This window comes from Plecotus auritus (genome assembly GCF_963455305.1).
Source record: "Plecotus auritus genome assembly, chromosome: 8".
Lineage (NCBI taxonomy): Eukaryota > Metazoa > Chordata > Mammalia > Chiroptera > Vespertilionidae > Plecotus > Plecotus auritus.
In genome coordinates this window covers 6,909,200-6,929,910 of record NC_137782.1, presented here as the reverse complement: position 1 = coordinate 6,929,910, position 20,711 = coordinate 6,909,200, and the positions used below count along the sequence as shown (strand labels likewise).

The window sequence follows — 20,711 nt, the reverse complement described above, 5'->3', positions numbered from 1 at the left end:
TATTGAGCAGGGCTCCAAAACTTTTTATTGTCCTTCAACCCGTTCTCCACAGAGAAACCAGAGTAATCTTTCAGAAAAAGGAAAATGTGCCCTGGCTGGTTTGGCTCAGTGGATAGAGCATTGGCCTGCGGACTGAGGAGTCCTGGGTTCGATTCTGGTCAGGGGTGCATGCCTGGGTCGCGGGCTTGATCCCCAGTGGGGGGCGTGCAGGAGGCAGCCGATCAATGATTCTCATCATTGATGTTTCTCTCTCACCCTCTCCCTTCCTCGCTGAAATCAATAAAATATATAAGAAAAGGAAAGGAAAATGTGATTATATCACTTAATTATCTAAAACCCTTCTATGGCCTCTAATTATTCTCGGGAAAATGACATTATCCAGCCCTTCATGCCTCAATGTTCCCCGACCTGAAGTTTTATTTGACCTTTTTTTTTTTTTTTTACTCCCACACCCGTAATTTATTGCTCATCTGTGAAATCCTGAACTCCAGGTCTAGGGCACGTATAGCCATAACTCTCATAGCATCCTGAAGCTGTCATTGGAAGCATGTTCCACAGTGCGTGCACGTGCACACACACGTACTCACAATACATTGGTATTCCTTCCTTAACCGTGTTGTTCATAGTGCTCAAAGTCCCCTGAGACACCTAGTTCAGATTCCAGGTATGCAACCATGTAAGTGGTTAGAAATTAGTATCTACATTCAAACTGTACATTTATAAAACTATGTATTACGGTGAAGCCCACTTAGTAAGTCTCCCTCCCCCCCGCCCCCAGAAGAGCCCTCACTATCAGAGAATCTAAAGGCACTTGAGAAATAATGTAATAGCAACCTACAGTTTTTTAAAGGCTACAAAGAAAATAGGTCAGGAGAGCTGGGTGATTTGCTCAAGGTCACCCAGGTTGACTTTTTGAGTGCTTCGTCAATACACCTTTTGGCTTTTGCGTGATGAGATAAAGATCTGTTAAGGATACAACAAAGAACAACGTGGACCGACTCAGACGGTCTGCTGGGAAAAGTCAGGCGTAGCAGGATAACCAGGACCTCATGCAGCAAATCACAACTGAGGTGGCTCTCTGGGCAATGACTTGGAGCTTGTCACTGAGTTACAAACAAATAAAAACCAGCAAAACACCAGTCTTAGCAAATAATTGCTTTTGACTTAAACTAAAGAGAATTTCTTCAGTTCACATTGGAGAAAGGCCTCTCGCTATAGTAATGGTAGCAAGGGAAAGGGTTCAAGTCCATATTGGGAAGGAGCTCTAAATACCTTCCATCTCAAAATCCCACACTGCCCGTGGCGCTGGTGTTGGCTATTGCCACTTTGATTTCTTTTATTGGTTTTAACAGAAAGGCAGCCTGATTGATCAGGCCCATGATTGCCTTTATGTGGGGACTTTCTTCACAAATTCGGGGAACCCCAAACGTTGTGACTTTGTTTGAAAATGTTTATCTTTAGCTTATGTTTTCATTTTTAAGACATCAGAATAGTCATTCCCTGTAACGTATTTAGAGCCGTGGAGGAAGAAACTACACACATATCCATAAATCTTGAGAGCTAAAGAGGACATAGGAGATGAGCATTATATGAGATGCCAACATCATATCTGATGGCCAACAATTCTAGTTAATCTACGTTTGAGAATTCTTGACTTTAAAGTTTGTAGAGATGTCTGAAAAGTGTAGAAGGGGACAACTTTTTTTTTTAAGCATTTATATTTATTTTTCTTTATTTTCTTTACCATCAACATTTATCCCCCCTTTACCCTGCTCACCTCCACCCCACAATCACCACACTGTTGTCTGTGTCCATGAGTTCTTCCTTTTATTCATTTATTTATTTAATTTTTGTGGGGGCAACAACTTTTAAGAGACTAAGTTGAATTAGCTATACATCGGACAATGTATAAAGCAGATGAAGACCATCAGAATTCAAACCATTAACAGAAAAACGGGGAAGTATGATGTGGATTGGCAGCATAAACAGTAGGACACAGATTGAAGGAGATACTAGTACAATGCTTGCAGAACCTTCTAAGCCAGTGGAATAGGAACATCAGCCCTGCAGATTGTACTGTGTTCAAGAAGAATGCAAAGGCAGAATCGGAAAGGAAATGGAACAGCGTTTGGCTTTAATTTAACAAGCATTCTTGGGTCCTCATGTTCAAATCACTGTCATGGGCGCTTTGTCGGTCTGTTCGGGCTGCTATAATAAAAATACCACAGACTGGATGGCTTGAACAACAAACATTAGTTCTCACAATTCTGGAGGCTCAGAAGTCCCTGACCAGGTGCCTGGATGGAGTCTGCTTCCTGGTTCTAAGATGGCTGTCTTTTCACTGGGTGCACCCCTGGTGGAAGGGAAAAGGAGCTCTCGGGGTCTCACCTGTAAGGGCACTAATCCCACTCATGAAGGCTCCACCCTCCTGACTTACCTCCCAAGCACCCCACCTCCAAATCCCGTCACATTGGCGATGAGCTTTCTATAAGTGAATTTTGAGGGGAATGCAGTCCGTCTGTAGCAGCTACTTTAAGAGAAACAAGGTTGGAGGAAGGCAGAATCACTGACCTCAAGAAACTGTGACAGATCAATTGGAGATAAAACATTTGTCCCCTTCTTGTCTACATATCAAAATCCTTCAGGACTCTGCTTAAATAGCACTTCCTCTGTGAAACTTTACCTGGCTACCTCCCACCCTTTGGGAGATGAGTCACTTTCCTGCCTATGCCTTTATTCTAGCACTTAACTCACTGACTTGTGACATGTTTTCAAATATTTTCCCTCTGCACTCCTTAAAAGCAGACACTCCGTCTCGTTCACGATGACGTCTCCCGAATAAGGCCAGACATGTAAGTGCTCAACTTTAGTGACATAATGAATACCTTTTAAAAAATAGAACATGTGCTGCCCCAAATCAAAAAGCCACAAAGAGAATTATTTATGTATGTCGGAGGGCAGGGTGAAGGGTTTCTCTTTGATAAGGCGAAGGAGTCAGGAAAGGAGAAAGATTAAACTGAACAGGCGGATTCTGTGGCTGAAAGAGGAGGGCTCCCGGATGATGTTTTCTAACTGTGAATACAGTAGCAGTAGGAAAAGCCTGCCCGTGGCAGAGACCGCGTAGCCTCGAAAGGGTGCCCTTCAAACCCTTCGTTAGCCAGCCTCCATTTGTTTAGAGCTGGCAAGAGTCCGCACCCAACCATCCAGATCTTCAAGTTGGAGTGTTATCAAAAACGACAGCAGTTGCAATTTGCATAAAGAGTTTATTCAGATTATCCAGCTGAAGTGGGAAGCAAGCAGCAGCCAATCCTCCTCCAGTTACGATCACATCCAATTGCATAGGACGCTGGGATGCTTTCTTCCTATCGGGAAGTTCACGCTGAGCTGTCCACAGAGCACAGTTGTAGTTCGCCGTGGTTATCCCGGGGATCTCCAGCGTAAATTATATGCATAAGTCAGCTGCGGAGGTGTCCCTTCCATGAGCTCCACTGGGAAGACTTTTCAATTGGTTTTTCAACTCTGATATCCACTGGGCTGATGGGCAGACGGGAATCGAACAAGACCCAATTGCAGTAATAATGGCCGTAATAACTAACCTTTGTATGGCAATTTCTTGTTTGCCCGAATCTTGACGTTCATTATCTTCTTTTTTCCCCACCAATATTCAAGATGTGTGGCTGTAAGGATTCTTTGGATCCTGGCCTGTAGTTAGGAATATGAGGAGGCCTGGCCATGAGATTCACCCCCGCCTAGAGCTAGTTCACGACGACGTAGCTGGTGTTGTACACGGACAGTGCTGTCCCGAGGCACCAGCGTTCGGAAATACCACTTACTTGATATTTTCAAAGAAGTGCTTCTGTTCATTCACTGTCTTCGCTTCTCATCAGCTATTCACTCTTCAATCCACTATAAATGGCTTCTCCCAACCATTTTACTGAAATTGGTCAGGGTAAGTTTACCAGTGATTTCACTTAAAGGTTACTTTTTCCATTTATCTTATTAGATTCTTTTTTTTTTTTTTAATATATTTTATTGATTTTTCACAGAGAGGAAGGGAGAGGGATAGAGAGTTAGAAACATCGGTGAGAGAGAGACATCAATCAGCTGCCTCCTGCACACCCCCCACTGGGGATGTGCCCGCAACCAAGGTACATGCCCTTGACCAGAATCAACCTGGGACCCCTCAATCCCCAGGCCGACGCTCGCCCCTGAGCCAAACCGGTCAGGGCTAGATTCTTTTTTTCTTTATTGATTAAGGTATTACATATGTGTCCTTTCCCGCCCCCCCCATTGCACCCTACCCCACTCATGCCCTCACCCCCCTGGTGTCTGTGTCCATTAGTTAGGCCCGTGGTCGGCAAACTGCGGCTCATGAGCCACATGTGGCTCTTTGGCCCCTTGAGTGTGGCTCTTCCACAAAATACCACGGCCTGGGTGAGTCTATTTTGAAGAAGTGGCGTTAGAAGAAGTTTAAGTTTAAAAAATTTGGCTCTCAAAAGAAATTTCAATCGTTGTACTGTTGATATTTGGCTCTGTTGACTAATGAGTTTGCTGACCACTGGTTAGGCTTATATACATGCATACAAGTCCTTTGCTTGATCTCTCTCTCTTACCCCCACCCTGCCCTACCTTCCCTCTGAGGTTTAACAGTCTGATCGATGCTTCTGTCTCTGGATCTATTTTTGTTCATCAGTTTATGTTGTTCATTATATTCCACAAATGAGTGCAATCATGTGATATTTATCTTTCTCTGACTGGCTTATTTCACTTAGCATAATGCTCTCCAGTTCCATCCATGCTGTGCAAATGTTAAGAACTCCTTTTTACCACAGCATAGTATTCCACTGTGTAGCTGTACCACAGTTTTCTAATCCACTCATCTGCTGATGGGCACTTAGGCTGTTTCTAAATCTTGGCTATGGTAAATTGTGCTGCTATGAACATAGGGGTGCATATATCCTTTCTGATTGGTGTTTCTAGCTTCTTGGGATATATTCCTAGACGTGGGCTCACTGGGTCAAATGGGAGTTCCATTTTTAGTTTTTTGAGGCAACTCCATACTTATCAGATTCTTGAGTATATTTGCATCTGCTGCTGATTAGAGCTTTGAAGCAGCCACTCTCTTGGCTTCCATGAAACACTCTCACATCACCATGTGCTCCTAAGATGATTCTCCTGCCAGGGTCCTGGGCTTTTTCCCTGTCCTCATGCCCTTGTCCCTTTAAGCTTTGTTCTGTACATTGCTCAAAGGAGAGCCTACTCCCTCTTATGATTTCCGTTATAAAATACGCTTTGCCTCGAGGTTCAGATTTTCTATCCAGCTGTCTACCAGATAGCTTGGCCTAGACATCCCAAGGAATCTAGTATTTAATTATTAAAACGGAATCACTCATCCCCAAACATGCTGTTGCCTGTTTATGGGATTATCTCATGCTGGATGCCCGCCCCTGCCCCTAACTCATGTCGGCTTCTATGTTCTCTGTGATCATTTTCAGGTTGCCTTGCCCATTAATTGGTCTTCCGGTATATTCCCACAGTACCCTGGTCACATCTATTATTTAACCCGTCTGTTACATGCTCCTTTCTATATTAGATTGTCTACATTATAAGGGCAGGCAAGGTGACCGTTTTTTTACTATTATATCACCAGTGTTAGTAGGTTTATATTAGTGCTCAATAAATAGATAAAGATTCAGTGCAAGAAATTCTGATAAAATATTGTACCACGTTGGAAAACTTCACTAACTGCAACTGATAATGGGAATAATAGTTGAAGTTGAGGATGTCTTTTCTAATTTTATTCTCTTTTAGTATTAATACCCCCCAAAAGACAAGTGCTTCATGTCAGGCGTCAGTCCCCTGGTTTAGGAAAGCAATGTTTATTTTCCATAGTTACCCAGGGACCTGGGAAGGGGCGCTTTTTACCTTTCCCTCTCAATGACTTGTTCTGGCTCAGTAGCCTCATGCAAAGAGTTAGTGCAGTTGTGTGGGGAGGGAGCCATTGTCATTCTGCTCCAGGAGACAGCTGGGTGCTTCTGTGTCGTGAGAAAACGGCATCAGGTCTATTATGTTAGACTGTGTAGATGACTTTATAGATTAGAACCTAAAATTGATTCATCAAAGTTAAGCACTCCCTTGTAGTTACTTTGCCTGTATTCTATGCAGTGGGGAGATCTACATGATAACGTATTACGTGGAGAAAGGTGACTGTGCAATCTAATTGAAGTCAACCTAACTGGAATGATGCAGTTATTCTATCTCAATTGAGTTCCAATAAACCTGAATGAGTTGTCAAAGCAAATTCCACAGCACAGAGACAGATGTTGTTTGTATCTAGAGGTTTTCCCATTGTGTCCAACTTGTGACTCTTCTTAGTAAGCCCACTTCTCCCGTGTGTGTTCCTTGGATGACCCAACTTAATCAGGATATTGTTCACTTTAAACCCTACTCATTGGTTCCTTATTTTGTTTTCCCTTTCTTTCAAATATAAATTTATTGATAAGTGCTATCCAATACAGTAACCACTAGCTACATGTGGCTATTGAAACTAAAATTAATAAAAATGAAATAAAAATTTTAAAGTCACCCTAACTGGTTTGGCTCAGTGGATTGAGCGTTGGCCTGGGGACTCAAGGGTCCCAGGTTCGATTCCGGTCAAGGGCATGTACCTTGGTTGCAGGCACATCCCCAGTAGGGGGTGTGCAGGAGGCGGCTGATTGATGTTTCTCTCTCACCGATGTTTCTGACTCTCTATCCCTCTCCCTTACTCTCTGTGAAAAACCAATAAAATATATATTTAAAAAAATTTAAAGTCAGTTCCTTAGACACACTGGGACACATTTAAAGTATTCAATTGTCAAGGTGGTGAGTGGCCTTGTATTCCAAACACCGGTTCCAGACTCGCCTCCTCTCACCTCACACCACTGTACTGGCTTTTCGATGGTGTTATTATTGCAGAAAACCTTCCCACATATATCACAGCAGCTCATTGTGTCTAATTATGTTTGAATCATTCACTCCTCAATGAGGTGAGTGAGGTCAATTAATAACCTTATGGAAACTTAAATGGTGATTCTTAAATAGCAATGATTTTAATGCAAACTGCTCAGCTTTTAAATAACTTCCAGTTATTTTAGGATTCTAAGGATTGCTAATAAGTTGTAATATAGGTATTTAAAACCTCTTTGACATTGGCTGGGATTTGTAAAACTAAAAACTATTGACCTAAATAAAGAGGTAAACGGAGGCAAGCTAAAACAGTGAGTTTATTCTGGAATAGCAGAGGAATTGCAATTCAGAATATGCAAATGGTAGCAAGCTACAGGTGAGGCACTGAAGGTCTGGGCTCAGCTGTGCTCATGGGCAGGGAATGTAAAGAGAGGGGAGTTCAGTCAGATTCTGTTTAAAAACAATGGAGACACAGTCCAGTTATACAAACAAAGCTCAATTTAGCTCATTTTGCAAGGCTAACAACCTGGGTCATTTCTTGTTCATGCCTCTGGAAACCATAGGCAAAACTTTCCAAGGTTGATAGGAGATGACCTCTAACATTTTTTAAATTTTTTTATTGATTAAAGTATTACATACATCTCCTTTTTTCCCTCCTGACCTCTTCCTAGTGTCTGTGTCCATTGGTTATGCTTATATGCATGCATACAAGTCCTTTGGTTGCTCTCTTACCTCCTACCCCCTGCCTTCCCTCTGAGGTTTGACTGTTCAATGCTTCTCTGTCTCTGGATCTATTTTTATTCATCAGATTATGTTCATTATATTCCACAAATGAGTGAGACCATGTGACATTTATCTTCCTCCGACTGGCTTATTTCGCTTAGCATAATGCTCTTCAGATCCATCCATGCTGTTGCAAATGGTAAGAGCTCCTTTTTCACAGCTGCGTAGTATTCCATTGTGTAGATGTACCACAGTTTTAATCCACTCATCTGCTGATGGGCACTTAGGCTGTTTCCATATCTTAGCTATGGTGAATTGTGCTGCTATGAACATGGAGGTGCATATATCCTGTCTGATTTCTTGGGATATATTCCTATAAGTGAGATTACTGGGTCAAATGGGAGTTCCATTTTTAATTTTTTTGAAGAAACTCCATACTGTTCTCCACAGTGGCTGCACCTGTCTGCATTCCCACCAGCAGTGCACGAGGGTTCCTTTTTCTCCACATCCTCACCAGCACTTGTCATTTGTTGATTTGTTGATGATAGCCATTCTGACAGGTGTGAGATGGTACCTCATTGTCTTTTTCATTTGCATCTCTCGGATGTTTAGTGACTTTGAGCATGTTTTCATATGTCTCCTGGCCTTCTGTATGCCAAACCTCTAGCATTTAAGACAATTCCAATATCATCAGTTTTCGGTAAATCAGGCATTTATGGGAAATCAGTCCTTCTTGAGTTTTGTTTTCCTGAGGGCATATATATGTAAGACTTTCCATTTTTAGATTGACTTTCTTGACAAAACACATTTTAAAAGAATATCATTGTGACAGAATTTTAAATTGTGTGACGTTTAAAGGAAGCAAACCCAAACTTTTAATGATTAGAATCTATGTTATTCATTTGCTGGGAATTTTAAAGGAAAATGTTCAGCATCTTTCAGTTTTTCTGACTGAGCCCTCAATCTTTCACCAGTTCCTGTAGGTCAAGGGGGTCTCTGCGAAAAGGAGAGGTGAGCGGCCCCTTGTTTCCCCAGCCAGCACATGTCATTGGTTTTGCAGCTCAATATCGGCCAGCTCTTTCTGGCATCAGCTTCCTAAAAGCCTGTTTTCTGCAGTAAAATGGATCTTATGTACTGCAGATCCTCTTGAGGGTTTTGAGTTGTGCCTTCTCACTGAAGGAGGGGAATGAAAAGAAGACTCATTTCTCCTTGAGCCTGCTGGTATACCACTCAGGCCTTTCCAGGTGGCATGCGCTCATTATGGTCGGCTTGTTGTTTTCCTTACACAACTCCCTTTGACATGTCCTCTGGGAATGTCTGAACATGTCCGTTAAATTTGACTGGCCTCCCCAGCCCTCTGCTACTCAGGAAAGAGCTCTCTTGGGGAATTCAGAATGTTCCACTAGTGTAGAAAGTCAGAATGATCAGAGTTCCTATGATAGGTAAGGATTTACAAACTTCTTCCTGATTGTTTTGTATTCCCATTGTTTATCTATCTATGTAAATTGGTGATTTGCTGTAGTGGTATGCTCTTGTTTTCTTTCGTTAGTCAATCTGCTATAGGTTCTTGCTTTGTGGTCACATAAAAATGGAACAAAATGAAAGAATAAAACAAATCTCTAATCTTTACTGAGGATATTCTGGAGGTTTTTATCTTACGTTGATCCTTGTTGCTATATTTCCCATTCATCTGTGGAAATCATTGGAAAGGTAAAACTAACAGTGTCCCAAAAAGGCAGAACCTGAGTCTAAGCTCTCTGAAAACCAATGAATGAACACTTTTGTTTTCTGGCTTAGGAACTGTTTCCTGTTGCTGGAAAACAAAACAAGAACAAAAAAAACTATATAGGCATATAAGCACATATATAAGAATTCATTATGCTCTCATGTAGTATAATTGATTCAACTAAAGTTAACTCCTCTCTCTTTTTCTTTACTGCAATATTTGTATTTTTCCCACAAGCCAAAAGTATGCAGAAAGAGAAGCCTGATCAGAGTCTTTCCCCTCACAAATTTCTAAGACTACTGGGAAAGTGACTCACTTTCAGATCCTCCTACTTTATCAGAATGATTAATCAGGTCTCTGCAAACTACTGAATTGGAAGGTCAAATGGGAAGGCCACGCGCTGAGTGACAGAAATTAGCAAATATAAATAGACAAACAACTAGGAAGGTCAACAGGGAAAGGACTGAGTCTTTTCAAATTGATTGTGTAGAAACAGTCACTGTGGTGAGAACAAAAATATTGAGATGTTTACGGTTTTTCTCTGAATAAGATACTCTTAGATGTGAAAAATGAAATAAAACAAATGGATCAACAATAGAAATAAAAAGATGAAATACAGAAGGACCTGAAAAGGGAAATTTTAATAGATGGGTTTTCAAAGACAGGTCCAAGAGATTTACATTTTGAAGTATATGAAGATTCAGCTAAATCTGTCTCAGGACAATCAGGTGTATAATTTTTTTAAATGTATGGGATACTGACTATTATAGTCTAAAGTAAACATTTAGGATGGAGATGTAACTTTACCTATAATTGCTGTCAGTGTTGGATTTTTAGTTTTTCTAGAAATAAAACATAATTTGGGAGAGGGGAAGGGTGACCTATATACTCCCCTTTTCTCCTGGCATAATGCCGTAATCAGCTACTTGGCCTTGACAGTGATCTGTATCTTGCTTTTTGTGTTTTCTTAAATGTCTGTAGAATACGGATACCAGCATCTTGTTACATACTTTATAAACACCCTGTTCCTTGGTAACCTAGTGATTAATCAGCCTTTAGGTAGAGAAGGGTAAATGTGATGAGGTGGAGAGGAGTAAAGTATTTGACCAAACAATCATATGAATTACAGCAGACCCAAATGGGTTTAAAAATGGCTTCCGTTTGACATAGACCTCAGAGGAGACAACCATTTCCACTGAACTATAGCATCTGACCATCTCTCCCACTCAAACCCCTAACAAGGGTGTTACTATAAGGCCTGGGATCACTCCCTGTTTTGTTCTGTTGTAATCTATTATTTGTTAAGGGACAGATGCATAAGTAAAATGTAGCTCTAATTTGGGAAAATAGACCCATACAAAATAATCTTCCAAGAGTAAAGGAAATATTTATACATATATATGCCAAAACGGTCTTTTAAGAAAAAAGCTTTGGAGCATAAAAGATGTGTTACTTTATAATGAAGGGAAATCATTTTTCAGAAAGTCACAATTGTTTAGAAACTATGTGCCCCAATAACATAACCTCCAATTAATTAATTACAAGAAGAAAATGACACAGTCATAGCCATTGGCTTTCAGCACCCTTCTCTCAGAAACTAATGGAAGGAAAAAAGAAAATCATTTAGATTGGAAAAAAATAATTAAAATGTAGGCTGGTTATATCTAGAACCTACCCCAACTTTCTGGTAATACACATTCTTTCTAACACATTGACCACCTAAGCAGCTGATGACAACCAAAGACTTAATATACTGACAGCATTGTGTTCAGAAATATTTGTAATTAGTGGGACAGAAAACTGGTTTGATACTCACATTAGAAAATTAAGAAGCTGCTCATTTAACTCAAGAAGTTAGAAACAGAGAAAATGCAAACTACAGAAGAAAATAAATGGAGAAATTAAATAGAAAACAAAGAATAGAGAAGACCAACAAAATCAAAAGCAGAATCTTTGAAATAATTAAAAAACATCTGAGAAGATGAACCAAGATAAAGGCAGCTTAAAATAATAGGAATTCAAATAAAGGAACAAATAAAAATGTTTATACCTTTGTGCTGGTATACCTGACAATTTAGATATGATATTATCTTTTACAAGTATATAATTGACCAATAGCCAAAGGAATAGCTATTCCAAATATATCTTTAATGATTAAATACATTGAATCATTATTATAAAAATCTATCCATTAAAAAATCAGACCCAGGCCCTACTGGTTTGGCTCAGTGGATGGAGCATTGGCCTGTGGACTCAAGGGTCCCAGGTTCGATTCTGGTCAAGGGCATGTACCTTGGTTGTGGGCACATCCCCAGTAGGGAGTGTGCAGGAGGCAGCTGATCAATGTTTCTCTCTCATTGATGTTTCTAACTCTCTATCCTTCTCCCTTCCTCTCTGTAAAAAATCAATAAAATATATATTTTTTTAAATCAGACCCAGATGGTTTACAAATGAGTTTTACTCAAACTTGAAGGACTAAGTAATCACTTTCCACAAACAGATCTAAAAGAGGGGAGAAGAAATGGAGAGCACTGGGCTCGTTTTGTGATGCTTCTGTAATCCTATCTACAGGCTCAGCAATGTTTTTTGGTCCTTGATGTAAAGGGCATAAGTAAATTCTCATCTTTTCAAAATTGTTTTCCCTGTTCAATTGCAAAAGCTTCCCCTTTAAGTGGAAGTAACTAATCTGCAATGCACTTCTAAGAGGCAATTCCACAGCAATAAATGCCTACCTCAAAAAAGAATATCTCAAACAAGTGAACTTTACAACTCAAGGAATAGAAAACGAAAGCCCGCAGTTAGTAGAAGGAAGGAAATAGCAAAGTCCAGAGCAGAAGTAAATGAAAGAGAGACTGAGACCGTTGAAAAGATAAACAGAATTTATAATACTTTAGTAGACTTGCTAAGAAAAGACATGACTCAAAAAATCAAAACTGAAAAGAGAACACATTACAATTGATACCACTAAAATATATAAGATCCTAAGAGACTACTATGGATAATTATATGCCAACGAATTGCACAATCTAGAAGAAAATGGATAAATTGCTAGAAACATAATCTACCAAGACTGGATTATGAAGAAAAAGAAAATCTGAACAGAATGATCACTCGTACGGAGATTGAATCAGTAATCAGATCTTCCTACAAAAGCCCAGGCTTCACCGGTGAATTCTATCAAACTCTTCCACAAAATAGAAGAGGAGGGAACACTTCCAAACCTAGTTTACGAGCCCGGAATTACCCATCATCTCAGGCACCCACGCTGATCATCAGAGGACCTGGTTTCAAAGAATATTGCCAGGAGGGTGCTGAAGTGGACTTCGTAAACATTCAGTCGTTGTCTCAGGCATTGCTTTTTCTTCATTCGGGGACGGATGGCCATTTATAAAAGATGCTGGAAGTCAGGAGATCACTGCTACCCAGCTAGAGGAGTGATTGGGGCAGTGATAACCAGGATCAAATTGAGGCTCTGGCCATGAACGAACCAACACCCACCACCTCAGTATGATCTCATGTTAAACCTGGGCCTCTTTGGGCCTTTGGCCAGCACGCCATCCCTACACACCAGACCTTTGCTTGCCCTTCCTCTGGGGCAGCCGTCCTTCTCTACCTCATACTCAGGTTTCCTCCTAGCTGGGCCAGGGCGGTGCAGGACGGAGGGCCAGGATCTCTTTCTGGCTTGGGACAAGCCAGTGAACCTGTCAGGTCTCCGTTTCACCTGTTTTAACACGGGCAGTCATCCTGCACTGCTGTCCCTGCCCAGCTGTTGAGAAGCTCCGAGGGGAGTCCCTAGTGAGGGGAGACGTGGGCAATAATTTGTCCACTTGTGAATGTTTTTGTTTCATATATTTTTGCCTCCCTCTCTAACCTAACAGCTTGGAAATTTTGAATAAACACTCATCCAAATAATCCCTTGTGGTTTTCAGTTATATATGCAATCCTGACCCTGTAGATCCAAAAGCAAGCAAGATAAGAAAGTCAACTTTCTTCCAGAAAACGAAGTAACAGGTGTGAATGGCTATCTATAGAGTTGCCTGTGTTAATAACGATCTGAATAAAAAAGTGGAAGCCCTGTCTTCGTTTGGAAGTTTATCTCCTTGAGCCAGAGGTGGAGAGTAATCCATAAACTGCAGTACAGATTCCATGTCCACAGACTTAACCAACCCAGATGGAAAATACTGGAAGACAGAAAAAGTTATGTTGTTGCCGACATGTACTACATAGGCCTATGATGGTTGCATCTGACAAAACGCGTACAGGCTTTGTCATTTTCCCCTACACAATACAGCATAACAACTATTTACATAGCATTTACATTGTATCAGGTATTAATACAGAAATGATTTAAAGTATATGGAAGGATACGCAAACACTATGCCATTTTATATAAGCGACTTGAACATCACAGATTTTGGTATCCTCGGGGGTCCTGGAATTATTCCCCCACAGATACCAAGCGACGACTATATTCAAATAAAATAATTTCTCTTACTCCAAAGAGAACTGGAGCTGCAGTCCCACCCTTTCTCCATCCCAGTTAAGAGCACCTATCAGCACCTTGGCAGCAAAACCATCACAAAATGGTACACCTTCGAATGACAGGCAACCAGACACTAGAGATCTACAGAGCAGAGAGTAAAACCCTTTCCGTTTTCCGTCATAAAGATTTGCACGGTCCTGGGATCCCTGAAAGCTAAGAAAAGAATTTTTTTAAGTAGCTCATGGTATGTCACAACGCTCAGGTGGGACCAGGGCTCCAGTTCTCCTTGGGGTACGAGAGGTTGTTTTATTTGAACACAGTCATCCCTTGGTATCCGTGGGGGAATAATCACAGGCAATGATCTGTTTGGATGCTTGTTCAGCAATTTCTATTTGCAGGTGTGACCTCCCTACCGCTCGCCCTTCCAGCTTGTTATGTCAGTATCTCGATTTTATAGCATGAACGCGTGGAATCTAACTGCTGCTACATAACCAAAGCTTTGAAAGGCCAGAGCAGAAGTGTATATAAGTTGCTCTCAGATGTCAGAGTTCTTGTGTGCTGGTCTCCTCTCCGTCCTAATTAAATTCCAAGTGAAGCTATTTCTCTCTCCTGGGACCACTGCCTCCTGGCTGACAGAAGCCCTCTCCCTTCAGGGGAGAGGGTGGATGGGTCATGTCTTGACCCATCTCCAGGCCTCCAGGAGAGAACTAGAAGGATAAAAGAACATCCCTGGTTTAGTTCATGAATGGAATACCATTCTCTGAAAAGTTCTGTCTTTAGAAAAATCCGTTGAAATACGTTCAAGTTATAGAATCATTACAATTTTGAGCATATGCCTTTAGTTAAGTGCTTAGTTATAGTCAAGGACTTCACATCCATTACCAGCTGAAAATTTAACAAGTATAGCAATTAAGTGTTCAGTGTCACAGTTCTTACCTTTCATTAAGTATATAATAAAGTCTTATTAATAATCCAACAAGAATTGATATAAAAGGTCTTAACACAAATGTCTAATTTGAAGATCTTTTAAAAAAACTATAAATTTATGTAATTAAATTTATGGGGGGCAACATTGGTTAATAACACAGTTCTATAATACACCATCTGTACGTTGCATTGTATGCTCACTACCCAGAGTCTAGTCCAGCCGTGGGCAAACTACGGCCCGCGGGCCGGATCCGGCCCATTCGGCTCTTCTATCCGGCCCGCGAAGCCGAAAGAGTGGAGGGTTCTCTTGCTCTCCCCTCCGCTCCTTTACTTTGAATTTATATTAGTTCACACAAACACTCCATCCATGCTTTTGTTCTGGCCCTTCGGTCCAGTTTAAGAACCCATTGTGGCCCTCGAGTCAAAAAGTTTGCCCACCCCTGGCTAGTCTCTTTCCGTGGCCATAAATTTGACCCCTTTTACCTTCTTCGTACTCCCCCCACCCCACCCACCCCTGTGCTTTTCTGGTAATTACCATACTGTTGTCTGTGTCTATGAGCTTGATGGCTTTCTGCTTTACATATCCCACATATAAGTGAAAGCATAAGGTTCTTGTCCTTTTTCATCTTATGTAACTCAGCATCATACTCTCAAGATCCATCCATGTTGTCCCAAATGGCAGTATTTCATTGTTCACAGACCAATGGAACAGAATGGAGAGCCCAGAAATAAACCCACACATACATGGGGAACTAATTTTTGACAAAGAAGCAAAAAACATACAATGGAGAAAGGAAAACCTCTTCAATGAATGATGTTGGAAAAACGGGAATGTAACTAGCCTGCTATGTGATAGCATACACAAAAATGAACTCAGCGTGGTTTAAAGATTTGACTATAGCCGAAACCGGTTTGGCTCAGTGGATAGAGCGTCGGCCTGCGGACTGAAGGGTCCCGGGTTCGATTCCGGTCAGGGGCATGTACCTTGGTTGCGGGCACATCCCCAGTGGGGGGCGTGCAGGAGGCAGCTGATCAATGTTTCTCTCTCATCAATGTTTCTGGCTCTCTATCCCTCTCCCTTCCTCTCTGTGAAGAATCAATAAAATATATTTAAAAAAAAAAAAAAAAAAAAGACTTGACTATAAGCCTGAAACAGTAAAATACATAGAAAAAAACATAAGCACTAAATGAATGGACCTTGGTCTCAGAGTGGTTTTTGTGAACTTAACCCCAAACACAAGGAAAGTAAAAGCAAAAAATAAATGGGACTACATCAAGCTAAAAAGCTTCTGGACAGCCAAAGAGACTGACAACAAAACCAAAAGGCAAACAATACGTTTGATAAGGGATCGATATCCAAAATATACAAAGAACTTACACAGCTCAGCAAAAAACAAGCAATCCAAATATGTGATACCTTAATCAATAAATTAAAAAACAAACAAAAAACAAGCAATCCAATTTAAAAATGGGCAGACCTGCACAGACACTTCCCCAGGAGGGCATACAGATGGTCAATACACATGAAAAGATGCTCACCCTCACTCGCTATAGGGAAATGCAAATCAGCACCACAGTGAGGTACCACCGCACGCCTGCTGGAATGGCTATTCTCCTTAAGACGAGAAGTAAGTGCTGAAGAGGGTGTGGAGAAAAGGGAATCCACTCACACTTCTAGTAGGAACGTAAATTGGTTCAGCCGCTCTGGAGGTTCCTCAAAAATTAGGAATAGCGCTACTATATGACCCAGCAATCCCTCTTCTGGGTATCAGCCCGAAAAACTGGAAAACACTTACTCATAAAGACCTATGTATTGGGTGTGGGGGAGGGGGCAGCTGGGGAGAGGGCAGTGGGAAGGAGACATCTGAGTACTTTCAACAATAGAGTTTAAATTTTTTTAAAAAATCTGTGTAGCCCTGTGTTCTTTGCAGCGTTATTCACAGTAGCCAAGACATGGGAACAACTGGAGTGAACTTAGACCAGGGGTGGGCAAACTTTGTGACTCGAGGGCCACCATGGGTTCTTAAACTGGACCGGAGGGCCGGAACAAAAGCATGGATGGAGTGTTTGTGTGAACTAATATAAATTCAAAGTAAAGGAGCGGAGGGGAGAACAAGAGAACGGGATAGAACAGCCGGATCCAGCCCGCAGGCCGTAGTTTGCCCAAGGCTGGCTTAGACAGATGGTTGGAGAGAGACGTGGTATATGCATGAGAAATGATGAAATATAAATTATTATTCAGTGAAAATTTACAAAATGTTGTCAAAAAGCAGAGCTATCTGACTCCCTTTCAATATATGTAAGAAAAAAAGTTTTGACACACGTTTTTGCAAATAAATACAGAAGGGACGTGCACAGTACCTAAACCAATATTCCCACCCCAGTGTCTCTGTGGCATGGTTTGTACTAATCATTTGCTTATTGCACACTTCTAAAGCAGACCTCACTCCGTGTCCACATGTGTAATCATAGTCAACCTCACAGAAGAAAACCTTGGTCTGGAAGGAAAAAGTACCCAAATTCGCGTCCATATTGTGCCACTTAAAAGTTGAACTTAAACATATTACATGCTCCCCAGCCCCTCCGTTCCCTCTCATTGGTGAGTGTGTAATTTGGCATCATTAGCATTGCAGCCAGGGATATTTCAACATCTGAATTGGTGGGGTCTAATCATTCAACATCTGAATTGGTGGGGTCTAATCATTCAACATCTGAATTGGTGGGGTCTAATCATTTAACAAACAGCAAATGAAAAGCATTAGTGATCCCCATCATTTACTCGTCAGGTGAAACTTCTACATGTGGGAGGTAGACCTGACATTGAGTTTCCTGAAAGGCACACATTGAAGAAAAGGTCTTTCCACCGTGAGAGGTGATGGCCAGGAATTAGACCAGGAGAACACCCAGCCGCTCATTTTGCATCAGTGTTGCTCTTTAGTCTTTCTGCGTGATGATTTTTTAAAAAATACTTTATTGATTTCAAAGAGGAAGGGAGAGGAAGAGGGAGAGGGAGAGAAACATTAAAATGAGAGAGAATCATTGATCAGCTGCCCCCTGCACGCCCTCTCCTGGGGACCGAGCCCGCAACCCGGGCATGTGCCCTGACCAGGAATGGAGCCTTGACCTCCTGGTTCCTAGGCGGACGCTCAGCCCCCGAGCCACTCCGGGCGGGCCTGAGAGCTGCCTTTGATTCAAGGCATCAGCAGCTTCTCGTGAAGGGGTGCATGAATGACGTCCACGGCGAGGTATGCTTACGGTCAAAGCACCAGAATGAAAACTGTGTCTGACTCTGTGACTGTCTCTCCAGGGCCCACGGACCTCAGCATGAAGAGGCAGCTGGCGCCCAGCTCCGGCTCCTCCAGCAGCGCCAGCTCCAGGCCGCAGCTGAGTCCCACCGAGATCAACGCCGTGCGGCAGCTGGTGGCCGGGTATCGGGAATCGGCTGCGTTTCTATTGCGTTCCGCAGATGAACTGGAAAACCTTATCTTACAGCAGAACTGACTCCCACGGCGATCCCGGTCACGGAGGTCCAAGTTTGCCGTTTCCGCTAAGGACATTTTGATTTCCCAGCAGCGATGGGCCTCCTGCACAGTCTTAAGGGAAACACTTCCGCGCGGCCACACTGTCTTTGGTCCACAAAGTGACGTGTTCGGGTGCCTCCAAGGAACTCTGGCCTCTGAAGCACTTGAGATGCTGTGTGTCCAGCCTGCTGCTTTTCGTTGTCAGTGTCAGCATAACTGTCTGGGCCAAAAAAAAAAAAAAAAAAAAGGCTGTAGATTCCTACTTCAAGGATAAAATGGAAAGAAGCTTGTGCTATAAAGAATAGCTCCAGATCCAACTGAGATATGAGTGGAATTTGCTACTGACTTATTGGACTGAAAGCTGCAGGATCTGGCAAAAAAAAAAGAAAAAAGAAAAAAAAAACAAAGCCAAAATTTCTTGTTACAGGTTATAACAATGAAAAGGATCTTGTATTTTAAAAAATATATATATATGTAATTTTTATAAAAAGGAAACTTGTTTTTCATTCAAAATGGTCATTTTTACTTTGGTAACTTTTTCATAGGCCCTAAAAGAAAACTGTTTTGAGAAAACTACTGTAAGTACCTTTTCCACATCCCTTGGCCTTCTCCTCTTTCCAAATTCTTTCTACAAAAATAACACTTGATGCTGGAAAAACACACACCAACCCTTGCCTCTGTCCTTGACATCGTCACAGCAGGAAGTACTTCCGAGAGAAGCCTGCACTCACGCTGACCCCAAGCATTCCAGGCAACACTGCAGCTTTACCATAGCGGTTTTCATCACAGTCAAATATTTAAAGAGACATATCCTTGGGGGGTGGGGGGCACACCTTGGTTTCCTGCAGCTCACCCCGGGTAGCCGCTGCCACGTCTGACGAGCATCCCTCCAGCAGCAGCTGGATGTAGATGGCAATGTTAGGAGGTTGCAAGTGACAATCTGAAAATTTGCACTCGTGTGTAGTTTAATTTTCATTTCTCTTTCAGACACAGTTTCCAAACAGACCACTGCCTCTCCCGATGTGACCTGTGTGATTTTACAGTCCTAGGTAAACATATGATGTGAAGGACTCTCGGTGGCTGCAGCGGCAACTTAAATAAACTGCCCCCCCTCCCACTCCACCCCCTTTGCCCCATCCTCTGCCCTTGTTTCTGATTTTATAGCGTTGGATACACACGAAGGGTGTTTTCTTTGTGCACTGAGGCAAGCCTGTTTTTAAGCTGGTTAGGGAGTACATCAGTTAATGCTTCTCTTACAGTTTTTCTGTTGTTCAGCTTTGGTTGGGTTACCAGTTCTTTGCGCATTCCTGAAATTTGCCTTATTTTATGTAAAATTTATGTCATTCCGTTTTTGACAAGTTTAGGCATCAGTGAAGTTTCTTATCTACTTGTTATAGTTTTTCACGTAATGACTGTGATTGTGACCAAGTAATGTGCACTTTTTCCTGTAACTGTGGACATTGCGATGCTTTTTTCTTCTAGTGTTTCTAGAATTACTGTTCCTTACAAGTTATGTAAACAAAACACAAAAAGAAACAAAAAATTTTGTGATACTGTTGGTGAATATAATGTGAGAAATCTTATTGAAATATGAGTATTTTGGAAATACATAGATGCACAAACATCTTTTAAGATGTGGATTTAGAGTTTGCTTATTTAAATGAAAATTCAAAAACTGAGGGCTGGTATAGTTTTCTTTGTTTTGTTGGGTTTAATAAACAGATTTCTGTGTTAAAACAATGATTGTGAAACCTTATAAACTTTCCGAATAGCATGATTTTTAACGTTTAGCAGTTTTTAAAGCTGGAAATGAAATTGTGTGCCTACATTTACCACAAAATGGATAACCCATACTTGTACTCAGAAACAGCCTAAGGTGTCGGAGACTCCACGTCGAGTCTAATAATTTATTCCAAGAAGGGTGAAGCGAACTAGCAAAACCAAGGATGTTTCATTTGATTATTTAAATCTGATTTAAGAATTTATCCTTTTTGTTGTTGTTAACCCTCACCAGAGGATATTTTTTCCACTGATTTTTTTTTTAGAGGGAGAGAGAGAGGGGTGGGGATAGAAAGAGAGAGAAACATCAATGTGAGAGAGACACATTGCTTGATTGCCTCCTGTACAACGGGGCCTGGAATCGAACCTACAACCCAGGTTCATGCCCTTGATCAGGAATCAAACCGAGACCCCTCAGTGCCTGTGCCAACGCTCTAACCCAGTGGTCGGCAAACTGCGGCTCGCGAGCCACATGTGTCTCATGAGCTGCGGTTTGCTGCTCTGTTGACTAATGAGTTTGCCGACCGCTGACCTAGACTCTCGATTCCATAATTACAGGCTGTTGTTGTTCCTTGTGATTAAGCCCCTATCCCAGTGGTCGGCA

General features: G+C 41.6%; 1 protein-coding gene across 7 annotated transcripts in view; it reads left to right on the top strand.

Moving 5' to 3' along the window:
- Positions 1-20,055, top strand: part of NOL4 (nucleolar protein 4) — a 236,212-nt gene extending 216,157 nt beyond the window's left edge. For all 7 annotated transcript variants that reach the window (XM_080685158.1, XM_080685156.1, XM_080685155.1 and 4 more), the window contains one exon: positions 18,115-20,055. In XM_080685158.1, the coding sequence (XP_080541284.1) occupies positions 18,115-18,308 (194 nt within the window). In that variant the 3' untranslated portion in view covers positions 18,309-20,055. The remainder of the gene's footprint in view (positions 1-18,114) is intronic.
- The last annotated feature ends 656 nt before the right edge of the window (positions 20,056-20,711 follow it).